At 50.3% G+C, this 24514-nt stretch overlaps 1 protein-coding gene and 1 long non-coding RNA gene across 4 annotated transcripts; one reads left to right on the forward strand and one right to left on the reverse strand.

The window, feature by feature from the left end:
• Positions 1-344: 344 nt before the first annotated feature.
• LOC130706609 (uncharacterized) lies at positions 345-10621 on the reverse strand. Of its 3 annotated transcripts, none has more exons than XR_009006802.1 (6): positions 10425-10621; positions 9826-9910; positions 9643-9693; positions 3283-3317; positions 1518-1637; positions 345-431 (listed from the first exon to the last, which is right to left on the reverse strand). It is a non-coding gene; the product is annotated as an uncharacterized LOC130706609 (long non-coding RNA). The 3 variants fall into 3 exon arrangements; XR_009006801.1 differs by having other exon boundaries at positions 351-631; XR_009006800.1 differs by having other exon boundaries at positions 351-1637.
• Positions 10622-12900: 2279 nt separating this feature from the next.
• LOC130706602 (NUT family member 2G-like) lies at positions 12901-24295 on the forward strand (the record flags this gene model as incomplete). Its single annotated transcript, XM_057539278.1, has 10 exons — positions 12901-12913; positions 14697-14750; positions 16706-17420; positions 18374-18502; positions 19549-19669; positions 20192-20470; positions 20870-20986; positions 21508-22046; positions 23000-23128; positions 24175-24295. Coding segments are annotated over exons 1-10 (2217 nt in total), but the record flags the coding sequence as incomplete, so codon positions are not given.
• Between the last annotated feature and the right edge of the window lie 219 nt (positions 24296-24514).

A 24514-nucleotide genomic window follows, 5' to 3' on the forward strand; every position in this document is an offset into this window, starting at 1 on the left:
CGAGTGGATTTGACTGAGGGGTGCAGAGGGGAAGAGACCCCGCTTCTCAGCACCTGCCATGGCACCTCTGCACAGATGCGCTAATTGCCCCTCAGCACAGGGCATGTGTCTTCTGCTGTGGAAAAATTGACTGCTCAGGGTAGCATGTTAGAAATGACTACACTGCAAAGGCACCATTTTTAGTTATTTTACTTGCATAAGTCCGTGAAGAAAAGAGTCCTAAAGAGGGATCCTGTATAGGTTCCAGGGTCAGCCGACACAGTTTCCATGCTGGCTGGGTTCCCGATGACCAGGTGATGTCCTGTCATCGGTCATTTCTCACAGTTGATGAGCAGATTTGTTCCAACAGATAGCAAGGCCACCTTCATCCTGGTAAAGCCTATGTCATCCAAAAGCAGGAGTTCCCAGAGGACCTTGTTTGCTAAGAACAACTGTAGGGCAACGAGGTGAGGGAGCAAGATGGTTTTACTTTAACTTGCCTTTTGCCCTCTGGCCGCTGCTCGCCTGCTGTAATGCCTGGGCTGTGCTTCTCGGTCTGAAAATGTTGGTCCCCACAGCCTCTTCTTTCAAGTTTCTCTTGAATCCTGTTTGGTTGGCTAACCCCTGGTTCTTTCCTTGCTTTCAGCTAAGGCTGATCAGAAGAATTTGGAAGCTGAGATATTCCATTTCAATTCCACAACTGCTACCTCCCATCTAAGGGAGAGGGTGTGGAGGTTTGAGGGGTGAATTGGCCTGCCCAAGGAAAGGACCCTTGTCCCTTTAGGAGCAGGTAGGAAGCAGGTGTGTCCTCCTGGTCTGACATGGAGTGGGATGGGAGCTGGCTGACCCTAGGGCCTGGTTCTGGGGCCACAACTGCTTGGGGGCCGAACCACCAGACCACTGGGGCCTCCAGCTGCATATTCAAGGCAGGTCCAAGAGCCAGGCCCTGCATGTGACCCACTGGCCTCTCCATGGGGCCAGCTGCCTGTCCAGCCCATGGATGTTGTCTGCACTGTGCAGATGCTAAAAACTCCGGGGAGTCTCCCCAAAACGTCCATCTCCTGTTGCTGGCTCTTACGGTGTCCAGGCTGGCAGGCCTGTTGCTGGGCAGAGGCTGGGCAGAGTACAACCAGCTCTCATTAAAGACATCTCATAAGTTGATGGAAACCCATCCAGCACAAAGGGGCATTTATTGGGCTGGATGGTGTGTCTCCATCTGAATGCAGGGAGGAGAGAAGTAGCCTTTCACAGAGTGCCAGCAGGGCTGGGCTCTCCTGCTCTGAGGGTGTCAGTTTTCCAGCTCTTTCTCCAAGCTGTGCAACCTGTCCCTTTTTATGTGAGTTACTCACCCTGTCCTGGGCAGGGGACTCGCTGATCCCTCTCCTGCTAAAACTGTTAGAGAGTGAGGGAAAAAGGGGGAGAGCGAGCAAGAGCGGAGAGAGAGAGACTAGAGACGTGAAAACACAGGTTGAGTTTCCATAGGGATGCTCTGCCTCAATGGTTCTCCATGATGGGAGTGACGTGCATTTATGTCTTACCTGACACCCTCTCAGTAAGATGATATCAGACGGTGTTATGCCCCAGGAAGTGACTGTTGTGATTTTGAAAATGGCTGTCATTCCCAACTTGCACAGCTTTGCTTGTGCTACTCCTTCTGCCTGTAATGTTCCACCAAAAATGTACAATTAACGGGCTTCCCTGGTGGCGCAGTGGTTGAGAATCTGCCTGCCAATGCAGGGGACACGGGTTCAAGCCCTGGTCTGGGAAGATCCCACATGCCGCGGAGCAACTGGGCCCGTGAGCCACAACTACTGAGCCTGAGCGTCTGGAGCCTCTGCTCCGCAACAAGAGAGGCCGCGATAGTGACAGGCCCGCGCACCGCGATGAAGAGTGGCCCCCACTCGCCGCAACTGGAGAAAGCCCTCACACAAAAACGAAGACCCAACACAGCCAAAAATAAACATAATAAATAAATAATAAATAAAAATTTAAAAAAAAATGTACAATTAAGCAACAATAAGGGCTTCCCTGGTGGCGCAGTGGTTGAGAATCTGCCTGCCAATGCAGGGGACACGGGTTCGAGCCCTGGTCTGGGAAGATCCCACATGCCGCGGAGCAACTGGGCCCGTGAGCCACAATCACTGAGCCTGCGCGTCTGGAGCCTGTGCTCCCAACAAGAGAGGCCGGAACAGTGAGAGGCCCGCGCACTGCGATGAAGGGTGGCCCCCGCTCGCCGCAACTAGAGAAAGCCCTTGCACAGAAACGAAGACCCAACAAAGCCAAAGATAAATAAATAGATTAATTAATAAAATTGTGCAATCTTAAAAAAAAAAAAAAAAAAAAAGCAACAATAAGTCTTATTTGACACCTATACATAATTTTAAAAAATGTAATGTGCTAAAGCCAATGCTAGTAATGTTCTGGAGAGGTTAAGAAGTAGCTCAGTTACTAGTAATAGAGGTCTAAAATTCAAAGACTTAACTAATACTGGATTTATCTTACCCTCACATTGAAACAAGCCTGGAGACAGGAAATCTAAGGCTGGCATGGCTCCTCCACAGTATTATTATTTTTTTTTTTTTTCTGCTGTAACGTGCTTATTATGTGCCAAAAAAAACACTACACCATAGCTTACTCCAGACATCTGTAGGAGAGTTCAGTCTTGCCTGCATATAATACAATGAGATAGAGACTTCACACACAGTTTCACAAAACCCACAGAGCAGCTGGGATATGCAACAGGGCAATGTCAGCTCAGCAGGAGGGAGTGGGGGAGATCTTTCTTTTCTGCCTTGCATAGTGTGGAGCTTCCATCCTCAAAATAGCCTCATGGCCCAAGATGGCTGCTGGAGATCCAACCATCACAACAGAAAGCAGGCATGGGGGCAAAAAGGGCTCATTTCCAGTTATCCCCTCTTTAAGGAGCTTTCCAGATGACTCACTCAGTAATTCTGCTTACATCTCATTAGCTACCCATAGATACAGGGTGGGATGGGCAAATTGCCCCCCACACTCCAGAATCAAATCAGGTCTCATTTCCTGAGGGACATGCAGTGGGTAATCTGTGGTGTCTTCTACAGGCCGGCACACCTGTAAGTACAGCTGGTGGAGAGGTACATTGGCTGATTCCTTCTGGAAGGCAAACTTTTAAATACATATCAAGAGCGAGTAAAATATTCATCCCCTTCTGTGTGTCTCAAGTCTGTGATTTTATCTTTGGGAAGCAAAGGGAAAAACACAATGCACATACATGAATATATTCATGGTCACACATTCACTAAACGACAATTCCGAAATACAGACCTCCTTGGAGATATTGCAGCTTTGGTTCCAGACCACTGCAATAAAATGAACAATTCAATGAGTGAGTCACACAAATTTTTTGGTTCCCCAGAGCAAATTAAAGCTATGTTTATACTATACTGTAGTCTATTAAGTGTGCAATAACATTATGTCTAAAAAAAACAATGTGCATACCTTAATTTTAAAATACTTTATTGCTAAAAAATGCTAACTATCATCTGATGCAGGGTTGCCACAAACCTTCAATTTGTGAAAAATACAGTATCTACAAAGTGCAATAAAGCAAAGCACTGTAAAACAAGTTATGCCTGTAACTTAAATTTCCAGCAGGTAAAACACATGAGAATGCTGTTATATTCACTTGGTGGGATATTCTGTCATCACTGTAAATGTTACTCGTGAAGGACATATAGTAACAAAAAGAGTGTTTACAATGTAACTTCAGAGAAAAGACAGGATATCAAAATGTGCATTGTGATTATCACTAGTTACGGTGCATTTGCAGGAGGCAGGGAACAGAGAGACAGGGTGGCCTTAAGGGCAAGGTTTTCTTTTTAAACTTCCCAAAACCTTGTTTTACACATACACACACATGCACACATTCTTTATATAAAATAATAAAAACATTTAAATAAACAATAAAAATTTATATAAATAATATAATATAATTAAATAATAAAATATAATATATTATATAAATAATGAATATATTGAATAAAATATATAATTAGTTAATATAATAATATAATATTATGTCCATTTCAGAAAATTTAGACAATGAAGGTAAGAGAAAAAAAGGAAAATGATTCTATCATGCAGGAATAACAGCTTTTCCTAGTTTGATGTTGTATCATCAGTCACAGCCATCGTGAATACTAGGAGGTGCAGGAGGGTGAGGGTGTACGTCTTGCTTTTGCACCTGTGGGTTGGATGGGGCTCAGCCTCAGCTTCAGGTGTGGTCCAGGTGTGCTCCGCATGTCTCCCATTCTCCTGGGACATGCTTCTCGGCATGCTCCTCTCCTGTTGGGAGTCCGGAGCTCCCAGATTGGCAAGAAGAGCATGGAAGTCCTCTGAAGGTTTAGGATTGGAATCGGCTACTGATGCTGCTGCCAGAGCAAGCCATTTGGCCAAGCCCAAGATCAACATGGTGGGAAAGTGTCCTCCACTCACATTTGAAGGGGAGGTGTGTGGATACATGCCCATTTATAATCCAAATTACCCCAGACGTATAGCCTTTCATACCTTTTCTATGCTTTTTTATAAAGACATGTTCTTTACACAACAGAATCATTCTACTTATGTTATTTTGTTGCTTAATTATGTTACAAACACAACTTTCCGTGTCATAAAAATTCTTCTGCGACATATGACTGCATACAATTCTATTTTAATGTCATATTACGCCTTATTCAACTTTATGGAATTTATGTCCCCCCCCCCCCACCTTTTTCTTCTGCTTCTAAAATCAATACTGCAATGATCATCCTCTCCTGGTACCTAAATCTTTGCACATACCCATGGCTTTTTTAAAGAATAAATTTCTAAAGCAGATTTAGGGAGTGAGATAGCTGGCCTCAAGATGCGCACAAGGGACTTCTCTGGTAGCACAGTGGTTAAGAATCTGCCTGCCAATGCAAGGGGCATGTGTTCGAGCCCTGGTCCAGGAAGATCCCACATGCTGCAGAGCAACTAAGCCCGTGTGTCACAACTACTGAGCCTGCACTCTAGAGCTTACGAGCCACAACTACTGAAGCCCACGCTCCTAGAGCCTGTGCTCCACAATAAGAGAAGCCCCCACAACGAGAAGCCCGTGCACCGCAACGAAGAGTAGCCCCCTCTCCCCGCAACTAGAGAAAGCCAGTGTGCAAAAATGAAGACCCAATGCAGCCAAAAATTAAAAAAAAAAAAAAAGATGGCCACAATAATCCTTGCTTTCATTTTCACACCCTTCTGTAGTCTCTTCTTACAGTAAATCAGAGCTAGTGTATATGGCCAATAAATTACAGCAGAGGTGATGGTGTGTGACTTCTATGGCTTGGTCATAGAAGGCACTGTGGCTTCTGTCTTCCTCTCCTGGATCACTCTCTCTGCGGGAGCCAGCTGCCGTATTGTGAGGATGCTCAAGCAGCACTGAGGAGAGCCCAGTGTGGGGAGGAGCTGAAGCCTCCAAGCAATGGCCACCGGTACCAGCTGGCCATGAGGGAGTGAATCACCTTGGAAGTACATCCCCAGCTCCACTCAAATCTTCAGGTGAGACTATAGCCCCAGCTGACATCTGACTGCAGCCTCATAAGAGGCCCTGAGCCAGAGCCACTGTGCAGAGACACTTCTGAATTTTTGACCCACAGAAACTATTAGAGACACTAAATGATTATTTTTTAAAGCCACTTATTTGTTTTAAAGTGATAGATAACTAATAGTGTGAGTATTTTGGTCGAGAGGCCAAACTCTGCTGTGGTATCAGATAAACCCCAGCATTTTGGTGGCTAATACAGAGTGGTTTATTTCTCACTCTCACACACCTGATGTGGGTAAGGGGGCTCTCCTGCTTTTCAACCAAGTGGTGCCCAGGGACCCAGCATATTTCAATCTAGTAGCAGGTCACTTCCTCTCACACATGAGAATTAGTCATGTGATCACACCCAGATGTATGGGACCAAGAAAATAATTTGACAAACTCTGAGCATTGTCTCTGCCAGTGAATCAAAAGAAATATAAAGGGCTACCACATATTTTAAAAAATAGCCTCAGAGCTAAAGACCTATATGTTGAAACCATGATTCACAATGAACAACAAACCCTGAATGTACACAAATTTCCACAGTTGCTACATGAGAAGCATCTGCAAACACAGTGACTGACTCTTCCACACAACAATTTGGCAATATATATCAAGGGCCTTTAGAATATTTATATCCTCTGACCCAAATAATTTTGCTGCTGGGAATCTATTCTGAAGAGACATTGTTTAATATGATAAAAGCATTATGAATAATTCACCATAGCATTATATGAAGTAATGAAAAATTGTAGGCAACTTAAATGCATGCCAGGGAAAGGATGATTTGTGGCCCCTCCGTGATAGAATATCATGTGACCATTACAAGAGATGCTTACAGTGCAGCTTGTTATGGCTGACACTACACTGTTATGGGGAGAGGTTGCAAAATTAAGTGATTTCAATGATACAAACACACTTCCTTAGAAAAAACCCACTGAAATGTTAACCATGGTTTTCCCTGGGTGGTGGGATGAGGTCTTCCTCCTAATCACCTTTGCTGACTTACCAAGCTTTCTCCAGTGGGCATGTGACACCTTGTAAGCCCGCTGGCTTCTTTCTTCATCCATAACAAAAATGGCATGACAAAAATGCCTTTTTTTTTAGAGGACTTGCCTCTGTCAGTTACAGTTCTGTGTGTATACTTCCTACATTATTTTATAACCAGACAAAAGAGTTAAAAGAAACAACTTAAAAAGTATTGCTGGTCTTTTTGATCCCTAGTCAAAGGCACGTCTATTGGCTTCACTGTCCCCTCTCAGGTGACAGCTTCCCCAGGAGTGGATGCAGGAGAAGGCACAGGCCAGGTAGGATCAGGGATGCTTCAGAGAGTACCAGGGTCCTGGTTCTGCATCCCCAGAGATGGGGTGGGGATAACCCTGGGCTCCTGGGCACCACCCACTCAGGCCAAAGCGAGAGCCCAGCCTAAGACTGGGGACATCTCCCACCTCACTGGCCCCAGAGGCTGATGGCCCCCATGATGCTCATATTCCCCTATGATGTCCGTGTCCTCCATGATGCCCACAGCCCCTGTGATGCCCATGTCCTCCCATTATGTCCATGACACCCCATGATGTCCTTGGCCCCCTTGGTGCCCATAGCTCCCATAATATCTATGGCCCACATGATGCCCATTGTCCCAAATGCCTATGGCTCCTATGATATCCATGACCCCCACAGGCCCCATGGTGCCCATGGTCCCCATTATGCCCGTGACCCCCTGTGATGTACATGTCCCCAGTGATGCTCATGGCCCCTGTGATGTTCATGACCTCCATGATGCCCATAGCCCCCCAGTGATACCGAGGGATCCCCCCCTCCCCCCCACCAAAGGTGGCCTCTGCTCCCAGCCCACCACCCACTGAGTGCACTGTCCATCACACACTCCTTAGGGAACGCCCTGTGTCAGCTGGGGTGGCCAGAGGTGTGCAGGTGGCTCCTGGATGCAGAAGTTAGTCACCAGGGTGTGGACTGGGGAGGGCAGAGGGAACCCGAGGGACACTCTCGTCTCAAGGCTGGCCTCTGCCCTCTGGCCGTGCAGCCTCAGGCCTTGGTCTTACTTCTCTGAACTTTGCAGGGAGAGCCCGTGTTCGAGCTACCTCTCCAGCCAGGGCTAGACAGGGTGAGATATGCTTTAGATGTTAGCAGTGAATTATAACTCACATACACCGAAAAAGCACTCATCTTGGAGGTCCAGACTGATGTGTTTTGAGAACTGTTTAGATGGACCATCACGAATATCAAGTCTTAGAACATTGCTGTCCCCAAGAAAGTTTCCTCTGGCCCCTGTGCAGTCAAGCCCTCTCCCCCCACTGCAGAAGCCACCACTGTTCTAATTCACTTTGCCTGTTCTGGAACCACAAATAAACGGATTCATTTATTATATGTCTGGCTTCTTTCACTCACAAAATATTTCTGAGGTTCACCAGTGCTATTTGTGTATCAGCAGCCCATTCCTCGATAAGCAGAAGTTTTCCATTTTATGTAGTCCAGTTTATTAAATTTTATTCAGATAAATTCAGATAAAATAATAATTTTATATTATTTTACCAGTTATTTTTTTTGGCATCCTGTACTAGAGGCCTCTTATTCTCCCAAGGTCAGTGTACCAGTTCATTGCCTCTGAGCTCCAAATACCCTTGGACGTTTCTCCTTCCTGGTGAGCAAAATGTCAGGCTCCCCCAGTTCAGGGCACTGGAGGGGTGGAAAGGGGAGGAGGCTCTGATGCCTGGGGGTCTGAGGTGTGGGGGTCAGGACATTTGGTGCCCAGCCATGCACCCCAAATGACATTCCCTTGTGACCTCGCAGCCCCACCCTGGTGATTACCTTTCCAAGGCCTCTAGATTCAGCTTTCCCGCTCTCAGCCCCCACCTGCATCCTGATGCCCTGAGCTTGCTAGGTACCTGGCCACCAGGCACAGCGCCTGCGCCATGGTGGCTGCAGACCAGCCTGGCCCACACAAACCAGCAGATTTCCCTGACATCTAGTGGGATCAGGCATGCCTTCTCCATTGAGGCCTAGCTCCTTCCAAGCTGACCTCCGCGAGTGCCCTCCCTCAGCCCTGGGTTCTCTGGAGCTTTCTTTTATGTCTCATCAGTGCTTACTAACTGGGCCTATTAGACATCCTGCTCGGGTCACTGTGTGGTCCCTACCCTCTGACTGGACACAGATTGACACAGTCACAGAGATACTCTCCAAGAAGGTCTGTGACCAATGAGATACAAGAGATCTATCAATATAGATATAGGTAGGTAATCTTTTTTCTTACCACTTAATCATTTCTAAGTGTGCAGTTCAGTAGTGTTAAGTGTATTCACATTGCTGTACAAAAGATCTCTAGAGCTTTTTCATCATTCCAAACAGAAACTTTCCCCATTAAACACTAACTCTCCATTCCCTTTCCCCCAGCCCCTGGCACCCCACATTCTACTTTTTGATTTTATAATTTGATGACTGTAGATGCTTCATACACATGGAATTGTACAGTATCTGTCCTTTTTATGACTGGCTTATTTCACTTAGCATAATGTCCTCAAGGTTCAACCATGCTACATCATGTATCAGAATTTCCTTCCTTTTTTTTTTTTTAATGTCTGAAACATTTATATTAACATATTTCCATACATATTTCCATACAAATACAAATATAAGATTTTTAGAAATTTCATGTAATGTCTGAAACATTTATATTAACATATTTCAAATACAAATACACTACTCAGATTCTCACCAACTCCATAAATACACAAATAAACTTCACGCCAGGAATTCATGGAAACACATTCCCAATAGACTCCCAAATAATGATATACATAAAACCACCCACTGCCCATGAGGTCCTACAATCCCTGGAAGATCTACAAATACGCATATACAACATGACACTTCCAGATACACATAAACACCCACAACTCCCCAATTGCCAAAAACAAGGATGTAACTTCTTAATATCCTTAAATACAGACACTGAACTCCAACAAGCCACAAACGCACATATATGTAATTCACACTACAAACACACCCACACAGTACTTTCACAACCCCAGAATACAAACATAAACTACCTTAAGCCCCATACGCACCTGCAGTGGTGTGTCATCAAGCAAAGCCTTAATAACCTGAATCAGCACTCCCTAAAGAAATGTGGAGATATATACCATATAATTAATTTTAAAGATATAATGGATGTGTGCACATAATTTACAAATAACTGAAAATGTACACTATTCTTCACTGTAAATTCTATATACTGAATTGATTCTTACCTAATCCTTTCGTTGATTTTTGCTGAACTCTTGCATCACCAGCCAAACTATGCTTGCAATTCCGTCATGATCTGAGAGTATCAGACTACGAATACATGTTTATTGTTAGATTCAGCAAACTTACTCCTCTCATTGACAAAAGAGTACCGTTTGAACATAAGTGTTGTTTGGTATTTTTATGTTAAAAAGTTACTAGTGAAGCTATGAGGATGTTCGCTAGATCTTCACTCATTTTCCAATCACCTGAGCTACACCTTTGGAACCAGATGAGGGTTTTCAACTCGCAAGAACGTCCCTCTAGCTTTTGTACTCTTCAGAACGCGCAGCCTAGAACGGCACCTGGGCACCTGTTTAATAGCTCACACACACTATTCCCCCCCCACCGTAGGCCCCGCAATCACTGAACCCTTCATGCAGCCGGCTCCCCAGTGGTGCCAATAACCCTGGGGTAAACCCCTCACGGGACTCGAGCTCTATGGGGGCGTGAATCCACATTGTGGGGAGTCTCCTTACACGGACAAGGGCACAAACAACCCACAGGGTGAACAACAGCGCAGAGCGGTGACACCGGAAGGGTGAAAAGTCCCCGTACCCCTTACCTCAGGGTTCCTGGAATTGACTCCAGAGGCGGCCATGACAGGCCCCGCCCCCGCCGGACAGCCGTTGGGGCCCCAACCTCCGCGCTCGCGCATGCGCTCCTGTCTTCCGGAGCCAAGCCAACTGCCCCAACAGACGCCAGGAGCTGTTGGAGGACGGCGGTCCGCGTGCCTGAGAGCCCCGCCCCAGTGGGCGTGCGCAGGCGTGCGCAGGCGTGCAGGCGTGGGGCACGCGGGGATCTGTTCCAGGAGGTCTCTGCAGGAGAGGAGAGAAATGCAGGGTCGGGCACGCTACGCAGCATCTCTGGCGACGCTCCTCGCCGGGAACCTTCATGACAGTGTCTTCTTAAAACCAGCTCTTGTGAGATGTGCACTCGTGATTTTTCTATTGCACACGTGAAACCCATGCACTTAGCTACAAAGAGTTCTGGAGAGCTCTGCTCTAAGCACAGTAGCCTCAAATTGGGGCAAGTGCTTTCATGCCCTTTGGACTGCAGTTCCTTGGTTCTTGTTTATGCCTTTCAAAAAACAGTAGGTCCTTTTTCCTTGCAAGCCTGAAGTTTCCGCTAAAGAACAATTCTAGCAAAGAATTCAGGGCTTCCCTGGTGGCGCAGTGGTTGAGAATCTGCCTGTCAATGCAGGGGACACGGGTTCGAGCCCTGGTCTGGGAGGATCCCACATGCCGCGGAGCAACTGGGCCCGTGAGCCACAATTACTGAGCCTGCGCGTCTGGAGCCTGTGCTCCGCAACAAGAGAGGCCGCGATAGTGAGAGGCCCGCGCACCGCGATGAAGAGTGGCCCCCGCTTGCCGCAACTAGAGAAAGCCCTCGCACAGAAACGAAGACCCAACACAGCCATAAATAAATAAATAAATAAATAATTTTAAAAAAAAAGAATTAAAAAAACCACAAAACTATTAAAAAAAAAAAAAAAAAAAAGAATTCAGACCTGGGAAACACTCTTAAGATACTGTCTCCTGACTCCGTTCCTAGAGTCTTTCCAAACGCATTTACTCTACTAGAATATTTTTTCTCAGTGTATTTAATACATGGAGGTTTTTCAATAAATGTTGATTCACAGGTGTTTCCTTTGTATGGTTTTTTTTTTTTTTAATAACTTTGAAAGAGAGTGGACAATCTGGGCCAATTTCAACACAGCAGGTAGTATGGGAACAATTTTCCTTTCCCTCCCTCCTTTTTTGTAATATCTTGCAGACTTTCAGTTGGCATTAAAAACAACAACAACAACAACAACAACAAAAATAGTAGCAGGATCAACTTACTGACCTGACTTTGTAATACTTCCCAAAGAAACTTCAATCATCAGATCCTCTTTCTGGTCAATTGCAAGATTAGAGCATTTCTCACTCAACAGGATGCCTCTGAAGACCCCTCACGTCTAACAGCACTAAGCGCCTCCAAGTGCACAGACTTGAAAACTCCACAAGACACAAACATGGTATCTCTTCGTTTCCTTAACGTTTCGTGATTGAGTGGAAGATGAAATGTCTTCTGAGGCTTGTGATGCATGTCCAGAATTATTTTTTCTCAGTAGTCAATGCCTGCCTGCAGCCTCTGTGCAGGACTAGTCAGAGATCATGATCCAAAGGACTTTTAGATACTCCCTTCTGTGACTGGTCTTCCCAAATTACATTTGGGCTAATTTGATTATCTCTGTCTCTAGGGTGTAGGATTTTGAAGTATTACAAAAGTGATTGCAGAATTGGGACTGGCTAATTTTTGCACAGTGCAATTTTTGTATCAGTGGCCTTGAGAAGAGTCCTTCAAATACTGTATCAGAATTATGAGTGAGAATCTTGTAAATAATTGGTTGAATGACTGAACAAAGGGAGGAAGCAACAAGGAAGCCTGCCTTTCTCGAGTGCCTGGGTACAATATTTTGCCTCACCGTCCCTCTAGTATGAAGTTATTGGTTGAAAATCATATGAGTTTTCCCTCATTGTAAAAGCTCCAGTACTGAGCGATATTCCCAAACTGTTTATTTTTTTTCAGTCCCCGACAGGAGTTTCTTTAGATATAAAGTTCACCATGCTGTTGCTTGAAATATTCTCACCTTATCTTCTCATCTTCTTCTGAGTCAGTTTTTCCTGACAAGAGGCAAAGAACTTCTTAAGCACCAACAGGAGTCTTTTTCACACTGTGGAACAGTCCTTCTAAACCTCTGTTTCCTTCCCCAACACCCCACAATCAGTTGGAGTTCTACTGCAGCTACAGCAGTGAGAGAATCTCCTCTCGCAAGAGATTTGGTTGCCATCCTCTGAGGTTTTCAGCCTTCATCTCCCTTGACAAGTTTCCTAACAGTCCTCTCTTCTCACAACACAAAACACGAATACTCTTTCATATCCTTTTGATAGTGGTAAACTGACTGACATGGATTCTCAATATGAAAATAATAATCAGACAAGTTTTGTAAAAGGAATGCTACCATGATTCCCATGCAGATGGGGCCATATGCAACGATGAGCCTAGATTGTAAAGAGCAAGTGTATGTAATGCAGACAGGAAATTAACAAACTTGTAAGCAGGGCTTGCAGGCTAGGATTTAGATGGAAGTGGGCTTGTCTGAATGGGGATTGGACACTGGTGGATAAACTCTTGGCATTGTGTCAAGGTGCACATCCATCTCATGGGTAGTGGACTTTTAACACCTAGAAAAACCAGGGCTCTAGGATGTTTAGTCCCTTTAACATAAGGAAAGAGAAGAAGATTTTCTGCCTACTTGTTCCTTACTTCTGTCCTTACCCCTACTAAGCCAAGATGTTCAGTGCTATATGATGGCTCTTCCAAATCCATTTCATCCAAAGAGCCTGCAGATTTTCTGTATGTTTACAATTGTGTTTTCTGTTGGAGCCAAGATGCACACTTGAGTCTCGTCACTCCAAGTTCTCTTTCTCATAAGGATGAGTAACTGATAATAGCTTAGTATGTTCTAATTTTTTGGTAGTGTTGCCAGATAAAATACAGATTTTGAGTTAAACATAAATTTCAGATAAACAGGGAAAGAATTTGCAGTAAAACTATGTCCAAAATGTTGCATGGGACAAAGTTGTACTAAAAATGAATTCATTGTTTATGTGAAATTCAAAAGTCAAATTCATTTAGGCATTTGATACTTTTCTTTACTAGATCGAGCCACCCTATTCTTTCAGGTGCTTTGAAATTTAAGAGACTAGAAAGTCTTGTTCTAGGAATCTAGTGCAGAAACAGAGGAGCCACGATACCCGTAGAAAGACAATCATTGAAAATCTCCTCAGATATATTGGAACATATATGAATTTTCATCTAGAAAAAAAATGAAGGCATTTTAAAAACTGAAAACAGATTGCCTTCGTTTTTAGTTGCATGACGTATCTCTGGGAAGATTTTAGTGAAAGAGATAACACTGGTTTCCTCCGGGAAAGAGGATTGGGTTGACAGGGGAAAGAGGTGGGAGGAGGACTCGCCACTGCATATTCCATTTTGCACAATTTAATTTTGAACCATGAGAAGGTGTTGCTCGCTTAAAATATTATACTAAAATCATTTAAAAGGTAAAAAACTAAATCTTTTACAACCATGGAATACTATGAGAAAGACATTTAGTGAATTCTGGTCTTGGACATGGGGGCTGCATGACGGTTTTTTGATGGACGGGGGCTTTCCAGCACAAAGGATCATTAGTAAGGCTGGTCCTGCTGGATGTTGGTTGGAGCACAAGGACCACTCCCTTAGGAGTGATGTACATACAGCAGTCAAAGACACTGGATCTGCTGAGACAATCCTAATTTCAAATACTCAGTTCCATGTGGCCATAAATACCCAAGTGTTTATCAGACTAACAGTTCTGAATTTTGTTCAGAAAGTCTAGTCTCTGTTGAAGTAAGTCAAGAGCCAGGTAGGAAGCAGAGTGTGTTGAGGGACACAAAACTAGGTTGATGGAAAAAGAAGTGAAAGGAAGGGACCGTCAAGTCCAACCTCGGTGCCGTGAATCAAAAAAACAGTCTATAAACTGCGTAAAGAGGCACACGCCAATTGTGTTGCCACTGTGTGAGGTGGAAGGAACTTCCGGTTCTTGCCTACCTGCCAGAGGCCTCGTGGAATGTCTCGCCACCCCCCCCCTACCCAGACCCACGTGCCCTCTGCCCCTCCCGCACTGCAGAACGTTTCAGCCGCATTCTACTGTTATGACTCAAACCGGCCCCTCCTTCAGTTGGACCCTGAGCGTCTGTTGAAGCAGGTCACTCTCTGGGTCCTGGTCTTGACTTTTCTCATTGAGGCTACCAGGCAGCAGTAGTCCGTGCCCAAGCCTGCAGGACGGCTTCAGAAGGAGGTAAGCCTATAGGCTGGGGGTGTGTTCTCAGAGACCCTGCCATCCCTCACATCCTTCGGGTTCACACGTGACACTTCACGGTGGGCACACAGTTGGACTGAAGTAGAGGGAGAAGAGAGCACTGGACACACGAGGACATTTCACCTGGGGAGACTGGGGAGCCTGAAGAAACCTGAGACTGCACTGGGGAGGAGGGGTCATTGGAGGTGGATCAAGAGGAATTGCCCTGGCTATGGAGAAAGGATGGCAGCAGGCAGGTTGATTCTTTCTAGAAGGGAGACAAGCCACTTTGAAACGTGTGTGTAAGGATGTGTGTGATGTCCTGGTGGTGACACAGGGAGGGTCATGAGGAAAGCCTAGACGTGTCTTGTGTTCCTGAGGCACCTGAAGCTTGCCTCACCATATCTTTCTAAGGGATTGGAACAGGAGCATACTGTATCTAAGGGGGCCGTGGGGAGAGATGGTCTTGGTGAGAAAACTATTCAGTGGGGCTGTGTGTGGCCACACCTGCAGTGAAGTGTCCTCTCCGAGAGCTAGGCAGGAGGTTACTCTAACTGCCGCAGCCCACACCTCGTCCACTCCTCCCAGCCCAGAGCTCACTTCTCAGTTCAGGCAACTGTTGCTTTGGATTCAACAGGGGATGGGCAACCGTGTAACTTCAGCCAAGAGAGGGCTCAGGTTCCTGAGTTGCTCTGAATTGTTCTTCCTTTTGTGGAATCGCAGTACTTCAGACCTACTTCATCTCGTCCAGTATCTCATGGTGGACCCTCAGGCTGCCTTGAGAGGAAGAGTTTGTTCATATTTCCTGTCACTCCTTCATGGACAGGAGACAGATGTGGAGTGGGGTTGTTTCGGGTGGAATGTCAGTGAAGGCTGCTTCCTCTTTTAAAGGGGGAAGGAGTGTAGCCCAGGGGCAGGAAGACGATCTTCTGTGTTATTATTAAACGTCCTATGACACCTGTTCTGGTTAATTAGGTGCACCGTGGTGTGTACCTTGTTCTCGTGAACAGGGATGTGATCCAGACAACTTGATCGCCATGGCAACTGGCTTCTGCCTGCTTCTCAGATTGACTTTCCGTTATTGGGAGCTGGAGGGGGAAGGACCACAGGCGGTCTGTACTCCCATGACCAATGTAACATGACAATTCCCTGGCCCTTGTTTAATCCTCTGCAGCCATCACTGGCTGTGAAATGACAGAATCTAAGGGACACGCGCCTACTTCTCACACACCACTCCCCCCACCCCCGCCTCCTAGGAACAGAACTCCTGAGTGATGACAGTGACTCTGGGCACTGGGGAGGGGGTGGCAGGACCTGGCCCATGTTACGTGTCTGCTGTGGGTTGTTCTGAGATGCAGGTGCATTCTGGGCCAGTGTTATGGGTTTGTATCAGGATTCCATTAGAGAGATATTTTCCAGCATTTTGTTTCGTTTTGTGAGGCTAGGAAAGAAAGAGGGGATCTCTACTGAGCATCAGGAAAAGGAGGACTGAGGAGGAGGTGGGGCCCTAATATTTTACACAATACCTGTCCACAAAGGGCTTTTGGGTGCCTAGAACTTACCTTGGAGAAGGTCCCTAGCTGCTAGTACGCCGGCTGAGGGGCATTTCTCACAGAGCGGATGTCCACACAGTTCCAGATCTTGGGAGACAGCCTGTGAGGCTTAGGTGCCAGGGGGTGCCTTAGGGAGGCTCTCCAAGTCAGTGCTTGCTGAGGCGATTTCTTCTCGGCAGACAGGGGTCAGGGACCTTGGTGGATGGGTGCGGGGTCACCAGTGGAATAATTCTCAAGTGGAGGTCAGGGCATGAAAATCACTTGAAGACATTTGCACGCTGCACAGTTTCCCTTGTCCAAGTGTCCCTCACCTGTGGAGATTTACACTCTGATGCCACAGAAAGCCTCAGTCCCACTTGCCCATTCTCCTCCTCCATTCACTCCTTTCCTTTGCCTCAACAGCATGTCCAGTGCTGGGAACGGATGTGACCATGAACCCCGGTGCCTCCTTGTCTACTTTCACGGCAGTGCCCTTCCCTCCACCCATTCCTGGCGCCCAGCACCGGCCACCCTGGCAGCAGCACCTGCCACGTCCCATCACCCCAGCATTCCCTCCTGGCAGCAGCCTGCTGCTGCCAGCTTTCCCCAGGACGCCTATGGTGGCTAATGGTGGCCGTGGCCCCAGTGCCCCTGGGGCTTGCAACCTCACTGTCGAAGTCAGGTCACAAGGGAGGACAGTGGAGGCCCCCCAGACTCAGACCTCTGTCGTTACTCAGGCCCCCCTCAACTGGAGCGCTCCAGGGGCCCTCAGCAGGAGTGCTGCATGTCCTGCACCCGAATTCATAGCAACCCCTGTGATGGGGACCGTTGTGACTGCTTCAGCTGTTGGAGTTAGGCAGGCTGGCAAGGGAGGCTGGACCCCAGGCTTTCCTCCTCAAGCTCCACCACCAGCTGCCCAGCTGGCCCCTATCATTCGCCCAGTGAACTCTGGGCCATGGCCACATGGCGCTTCCAGGGAGGGCCGCCTGGCCACCAACCAGTCCAACGCCTCGCAGGATGGCTCCTCTAACACCCAGAGAGAGTACAGTAACTTCCGACGTTGGCAGCGCATCAAACCCCTGGCCCGGAGACACTTTCACCTGAGTCCTGATGCAGAAGCTTTTTCCTGCTTTCTCATGTGAGTGAACGCTCAGCGGGTCCTGAGCTTATGGGAGCTTTTAGATAAAGAGGAACTGGGGATGGACTCGCACGTTAGGTTTCTAGGGCTACTGGAAGGAAGGTGTGAGGGCGATGTCCATGCTATGAGAAGGCACACTGTCGGTCACATGGGTGGGCCTGCCAGTCCGTGACATCAGGACTGAAATGTGCCCCATCTCAACGGGCCCCACCACCCTGTGAGTCTGGCCAGCTTGCTCTTCCATGATTCTCATGGTAATACGGACTGCAGACTTGCAGTCAGAGAGGGTCGTGGTGTAAGGTGAGGAGCCAAGGAGTGGAGGCCGCCCTCTCCTGTGGTGCCGTGTCCTTCATACAGGACGTGAGCGCACATGGCCAGGGGAGGCCACTTCAGAGGAGGGGGAGGAGCGCGGGGCCCAGGAGAGCGCTTTATGCATGCCTCCACTTCGTTGTGGAGAATTCCACTAGGAACAGGGTGATGGGAGAGCTCTCCTAAGGCCGTGGGCTCTCTCCCACTAGAGTTGTGAGCCTGGCAGGCATTTCCATCCTAAACCTCCGGTCCCTCGTAAAAAGGGGACAGTTACACTTCACTCAGAGGACTGTGCAGAAGACGCCTTGGGCTAATCTATGAAGTGTTAGCAGATTGCTTGGCACATGCCACGCCTCATTGATGATGATGATTTTTATTATGAAAATGCAGCCTTGAGGAGGAAAAGAGCTCCCCAAGGCACAATGTCCCAGCTCTAGCCTGGGAGTGGATGGTCATCCTTGAGTGAGTGTGAGGCGGTGACAGCAGTGGCCGGGAAGGCTTGTCTTTGCCCTCCCAGACGCCCGCCTCTCACCCTCCTGTTGCTCAGTCATTCTGGGTTGAGTGATGTGTGGTCCACATGGGCGGGTGGGGTCAGGCAGGTGGGGGCTGGGCTGGGCCCGGAGACTGACCCCGAGGGCTTACAGCCCAGTGCTTCGATCCGTGGCCCGCCTGAATCCCAACATGCCGCTGGAGGAGGGACTGTGGAGGGCCGTGCAGGAATGGCGGTGCAGAAGCAACCCTGACCGGGTGATCTACTACGAGAGGGCGGAAAAGTGAGTCAGCGTCCTGGGCCCAGGGGCTGCGTGGAGGGTGAGGCCAGTGGGTGAGGGCAGGGTCTGGCCGTGGGGGTGCTCATCAGAGAGGACAGAGGAGAAGGGCTATCACCCAGCACAGGGTCCCCGCAGCCCAGGGGCCCTACTCTCCCCCAGAAACCCATCCCTCACCTTGAGAGTTTGAGACTTCTGTCCTTCCTCCACCAGGAGCTCTGCCCTCCCCTGATTTTGACCTACCCTTGCCTTGACATGAAGGTCTCAGGACGGGGCAGGGTGAAGCTGTGAGTCCAGTAGGGGTCCAACTCCGGCCATATGGGCTGGGCCGGGGAAAGAGCTCCACCCGCCAGCCTGCTGCTTCCTTAGTGGTGGGTGGCTGGCGGCCACTAACATAGATTTGGGACCACCTCTCCTCATGAAAAGTGCCCTGAGTGGGTACCCTGGCATCCCTGAAGAGGCTGGGGAAGCCAGCTGTCGTCGGCCCAAGGGTCTCCGGCCCTTCCAGTGTTTGCTCCATGGTAATCCCCTTGGTTTAAGAAACAAAAGCAAACAAACGAGCGCCTCTCAGAGGAAGGGAAGGCCTCTCCTCTAAGCTCAGCATCCACATCGTCCAGCCTCTCCTGGGCCCTGTCTCCAGGTCTATGTTCCAGGACTCTCAGTCCTAGCCCAGGGTCCTGAATTCGGTCAAGGACCCCTGTGGGGAACACATGCCTGTTCCAGCCTCTGGCTGTCAGCCCTTCATGTGGTTCTGGATGGGGACGGGGGCATGAGGAGGGTGCCCCCTGGGTCAGCCATGTGTCCCGTTGACCTGGTTCAATTCAGCGACCTGGGTCTGTGCTGTTGAATGCCCTCCAGTGCTGGTGAGGCAGGAAGGGTCCCAGATCTTGTTATCACTTCCAGGAGCAGCTCTCTGCTGCGGACAGCACCTCACAGGGCCTTGACGGCCCCAAGGCACGTCCTCTCCCACTGCCTCAGTCCTGGCTGCCTTTGTTGGGCTCCAGAGCCCAGGCCTTTTTCTCAGGGTGGCCTGTGCCTCCGTCACCCCCCAGGTTCATGGAATTTGCGGCCGAGGAGGAGATGCACATTCAGCATTTGCAGTGCATGCAGTGCGCGCAGGACCTGCCTCCTCCAGCCCCACCGAAGCTGGATCCTCGGGGGCCCCCAGCCCCGAAAGTGGGCCTTCAGCCAGGCACCCAGCTTCCCACTGGAGCTGAAGGCACAGGTAACAGGGGCCTAGGGTTGGCCACCGTCCCCATGTGGATCCTTTTCTTTCAAGACAGGGGCATTGGTCTTTCAACGAAAAGAGCCACCGAGGCGGGGGGTGGGGGGGTGGGGTCTCAGCTGCCCTTTGTCACTACGGGGTATTGACTTGGTCAGTTTTGTAACTCCTCTCACACCTCCCTGTCAAAGGACCCCACACGAAGTCTGCCTAAGTAGTGGGCTTGATGGGGAGACCCTTAGAAAATTGGAGGTTCCCCACTTCCTTACTTGTGACTCTCTTAGATGACCCCCTAACCTCCCCTCTCCAACTGTGCATGAGGCTTCAGATGGTCCTGACCCTTCCCACACCCACATCAACGTCCCCGAAACAATGCCCTCACCAACGTGCGCTTGGTGGTCAGGAGGTGGACCGGGAGTCCCTCACCTTCCTTCCCTTCCTCCTGCTCTGCCTCAGCCTGTGCTCCCAGGATGTCCGGCCCCAGGGCCCAGCCCTCGCACCCGAAGCCACACAGATCCCAGCGGAACCCGGAGCCCAAGGCGCCCAAGGTGATTCCCCCTGAGACTGTGAGGGAGTATGTGGACAGGATGGAGGCGCTGGCGGGGCACGTCCACTCAGCCACAGGCAAGTCACCTGCAGAATGTGGAAAGGACGGAAATGAGCTGAACCAGGAAGAGGACGACACCTACTTGGACCCGTGTCTCTTGAGCTGCATTGACGAGCTGCGTTCCCGGGAAGACTCTGTCACCAAGGTAGGCTGGGCCTGGAGCCTGGGGTCTACAAGATGCCAGGGCGTGGAACTCTCAGCACCCAAGATCTGGGTTCTGCTCAGGCCGATGGGACTTAAGCTCAGCTCCTTGTTCCTGAGCCTGGTGTTAGGGGAGGTTTACGCAGATGTATGTGTGTATATGTTTGTGTCTGTGTGTATGCCTTTGTGTGTCTGTGTATGTGCATCTGTATATGTGCTCTTTTGTGTGTGACTGTGTATGTGCATGTGTGTGTGTGTGTGTGTGTGTGCGTGCTGACCATCCCCGCCTTGTGGAGGAGAGTGGGGGTGGGGGGGTCTCTGCTTTTCACTTTCCCTCCTGGTCTTCTTGTGTCACAGGCCACTCCTGGCCAAGGATGCTCACAGCCTCTTCTTTCTGTCCGAGGTGGAGGCAGTCATTCACCCTCGATTCCTGGCAGAATTGTTTTCCCCAGACCCACAGCTGGATGTCTTGGCCCTTGCTGAGGAGCTGGAGCAGGAGGAAGGACTCACCCCTGAAGAAGTGAGCCAGGGGAGGGAGAGGGACACTTAGGGAGCCAGGGGACTCCAGGGGAGGGGGGACCCCAGGTGACCCAGGGGACAGGGGAAACCAGGTGGCCCAGGGGAGCCAGAGGAGGGAGGGATCGCAGGTAGAACAGGGGCGACAAGGGACACCCAGGAAGACCAGGGCACGGAGGGACCCCAGTGAGCAGGGGAGAGGTAGGGCCCCAGAACAGGAGGCCCACATGGCTCTGTCCGTCCCTTCCCTGCCTCGGAGGCCTGGCATGGGGAAGGGCCCTCTCTGGGGTGGGTGCAGCGCAGGGTGATAGGAAGGAGAGGATGGGGAGCCGGGAGCGGAGGGAAGGACACACAGCTGGGAATAAGGTGCAGGAGGATGGCAGGAATGCCACCGTGTCTGTATTTGGAGTCTAGTCCTGGGGTCACCCGTCCCCTCCTCCCCCCCAGGGCCATTGTCCCACTGCCCAGTGCTCCTCCTCTCACACGTGCGCGTGGAGCCGTCACTGTCCTCCTCCCTCCTACCAGCTGGTGCAGAAACAACTCCTGGACTTGAAAGAGGAGGAAGGTGGGCTGGCAGCCCCGAGCCACAGTGCACCCGGAATGGGCTCAAGTCCATCTGAGTCCCACGCCGGCCAAGGTGCCCAGAGGCACGACCAAGACCGCCATCGAGGGGTCAGTGATGAAGCCTGCCCACCAGCGATTGATTTTGAGGCTCTTCATAGGCCCATCCGAACAGACACTGGCCCGTTCGTGCTCAGAGTCTTTGTTCCCTTTCGAGGACGTCAGGCTGGCAAGGGAGGCTGGACCCCAGGCTTTCCTCCTCAAGCTCCACCACCAGCTGCCCAGCTGGCCCCTATCATTCGCCCCGTGAACTCTGGGCCATGGCCACATGGCACTTCCAGGGAGGGCCGCCTGGCCACCAACCAGTCCAACGCCTCGCAGGATGGCTCCTCTAACACCCAGAGAGAGTACAGTAACTTCCGACGTTGGCAGCACATCAAGCCCCTGGCCCGGAGACACTTTCACCTGAGTCCTGATGCAGAAGCTTTTTCCTGCTTTCTCATGTGAGTGAACGCTCAGCGGGTCCTGAGCTTATGGGAGCTTTTAGATAAAGAGGAACTGGGGATGGACTCGCACGTTAGGTTTCTAGGGCTACTGGAAGGAAGGTGTGAGGGCGATGTCCATGCTATGAGAAGGCACACTGTCGGTCACATGGGTGGGCCTGCCAGTCCGTGACATCAGGACTGAAATGTGCCCCATCTCAACGGGCCCCACCACCCTGTGAGTCTGGCCAGCTTGCTCTTCCATGATTCTCATGGTAATACGGACTGCAGACTTGCAGTCAGAGAGGGTCGTGGTGTAAGGTGAGGAGCCAAGGAGTGGAGGCCGCCCTCTCCTGTGGTGCCGTGTCCTTCATACAGGACGTGAGCGCACATGGCCAGGGGAGGCCACTTCAGAGGAGGGGGAGGAGCGCGGGGCCCAGGAGAGCGCTTTATGCATGCCTCCACTTCGTTGTGGAGAATTCCACTAGGAACAGGGTGATGGGAGAGCTCTCCTAAGGCCGTGGGCTCTCTCCCACTAGAGTTGTGAGCCTGGCAGGCATTTCCATCCTAAACCTCCGGTCCCTCGTAAAAAGGGGACAGTTACACTTCACTCAGAGGACTGTGCAGAAGACGCCTTGGGCTAATCTATGAAATGTTAGCAGATTGCTTGGCACATGCCACGCCTCATTGATGATGATGATTTTTATTATGAAAATGCAGCCTTGAGGAGGAAAAGAGCTCCCCAAGGCACAATGTCCCAGCTCTAGCCTGGGAGTGGATGGTCATCCTTGAGTGAGTGTGAGGCGGTGACAGCAGTGGCCGGGAAGGCTTGTCTTTGCCCTCCCAGACGCCCGCCTCTCACCCTCCTGTTGCTCAGTCATTCTGTGTTGAGTGATGTGTGGTCCACATGGGCGGGTGGGGTCAGGCAGGTGGGGGCTGGGCTGGGCCCGGAGACTGACCCCGAGGGCTTACAGCCCAGTGCTTCGATCCGTGGCCCGCCTGAATCCCAACATGCCGCTGGAGGAGGGACTGTGGAGGGCCGTGCAGGAATGGCGGTGCAGAAGCAACCCTGACCGGGTGATCTACTACGAGAGGGCGGAAAAGTGAGTCAGCGTCCTGGGCCCAGGGGCTGCGTGGAGGGTGAGGCCAGTGGGTGAGGGCAGGGTCTGGCCGTGGGGGTGCTCATCAGAGAGGACAGAGGAGAAGGGCTGTCACCCAGCACAGGGTCCCCGCAGCCCAGGGGCCCTACTCTCCCCCAGAAACCCATCCCTCACCTTGAGAGTTTGAGACTTCTGTCCTTCCTCCACCAGGAGCTCTGCCCTCCCCTGATTTTGACCTACCCTTGCCTTGACATGAAGGTCTCAGGACGGGGCAGGGTGAAGCTGTGAGTCCAGTAGGGGTCCAACTCCGGCCATATGGGCTGGGCCGGGGAAAGAGCTCCACCCGCCAGCCTGCTGCTTCCTTAGTGGTGGGTGGCTGGCGGCCACTAACATAGATTTGGGACCACCTCTCCTCATGAAAAGTGCCCTGAGTGGGTACCCTGGCATCCCTGAAGAGGCTGGGGAAGCCAGCTGTCGTCGGCCCAAGGGTCTCCGGCCCTTCCAGTGTTTGCTCCATGGTAATCCCCTTGGTTTAAGAAACAAAAGCAAACAAACGAGCGCCTCTCAGAGGAAGGGAAGGCCTCTCCTCTAAGCTCAGCATCCACATCGTCCAGCCTCTCCTGGGCCCTGTCTCCAGGTCTATGTTCCAGGACTCTCAGTCCTAGCCCAGGGTCCTGAATTCGGTCAAGGACCCCTGTGGGGAACACATGCCTGTTCCAGCCTCTGGCTGTCAGCCCTTCATGTGGTTCTGGATGGGGACGGGGGCATGAGGAGGGTGCCCCCTGGGTCAGCCATGTGTCCCGTTGACCTGGTTCAATTCAGCGACCTGGGTCTGTGCTGTTGAATGCCCTCCAGTGCTGGTGAGGCAGGAAGGGTCCCAGATCTTGTTATCACTTCCAGGAGCAGCTCTCTGCTGCGGACAGCACCTCACAGGGCCTTGACGGCCCCAAGGCACGTCCTCTCCCACTGCCTCAGTCTTGGCTGCCTTTGTTGGGCTCCAGAGCCCAGGCCTTTTTCTCAGGGTGGCCTGTGCCTCCGTCACCCCCCAGGTTCATGGAATTTGCGGCCGAGGAGGAGATGCACATTCAGCATTTGCAGTGCATGCAGTGCGCGCAGGACCTGCCTCCTCCAGCCCCACCGAAGCTGGATCCTCGGGGGCCCCCAGCCCCGAAAGTGGGCCTTCAGCCAGGCACCCAGCTTCCCACTGGAGCTGAAGGCACAGGTAACAGGGGCCTAGGGTTGGCCACCGTCCCCATGTGGATCCTTTTCTTTCAAGACAGGGGCATTGGTCTTTCAACGAAAAGAGCCACCGAGGCGGGGGGTGGGGGGGTGGGGTCTCAGCTGCCCTTTGTCACTACGGGGTATTGACTTGGTCAGTTTTGTAACTCC

The sequence above is a fragment of the Balaenoptera acutorostrata genome, assembly GCF_949987535.1.
Source record: "Balaenoptera acutorostrata chromosome 6 unlocalized genomic scaffold, mBalAcu1.1 SUPER_6_unloc_4, whole genome shotgun sequence".
NCBI lineage: Eukaryota > Metazoa > Chordata > Mammalia > Artiodactyla > Balaenopteridae > Balaenoptera > Balaenoptera acutorostrata.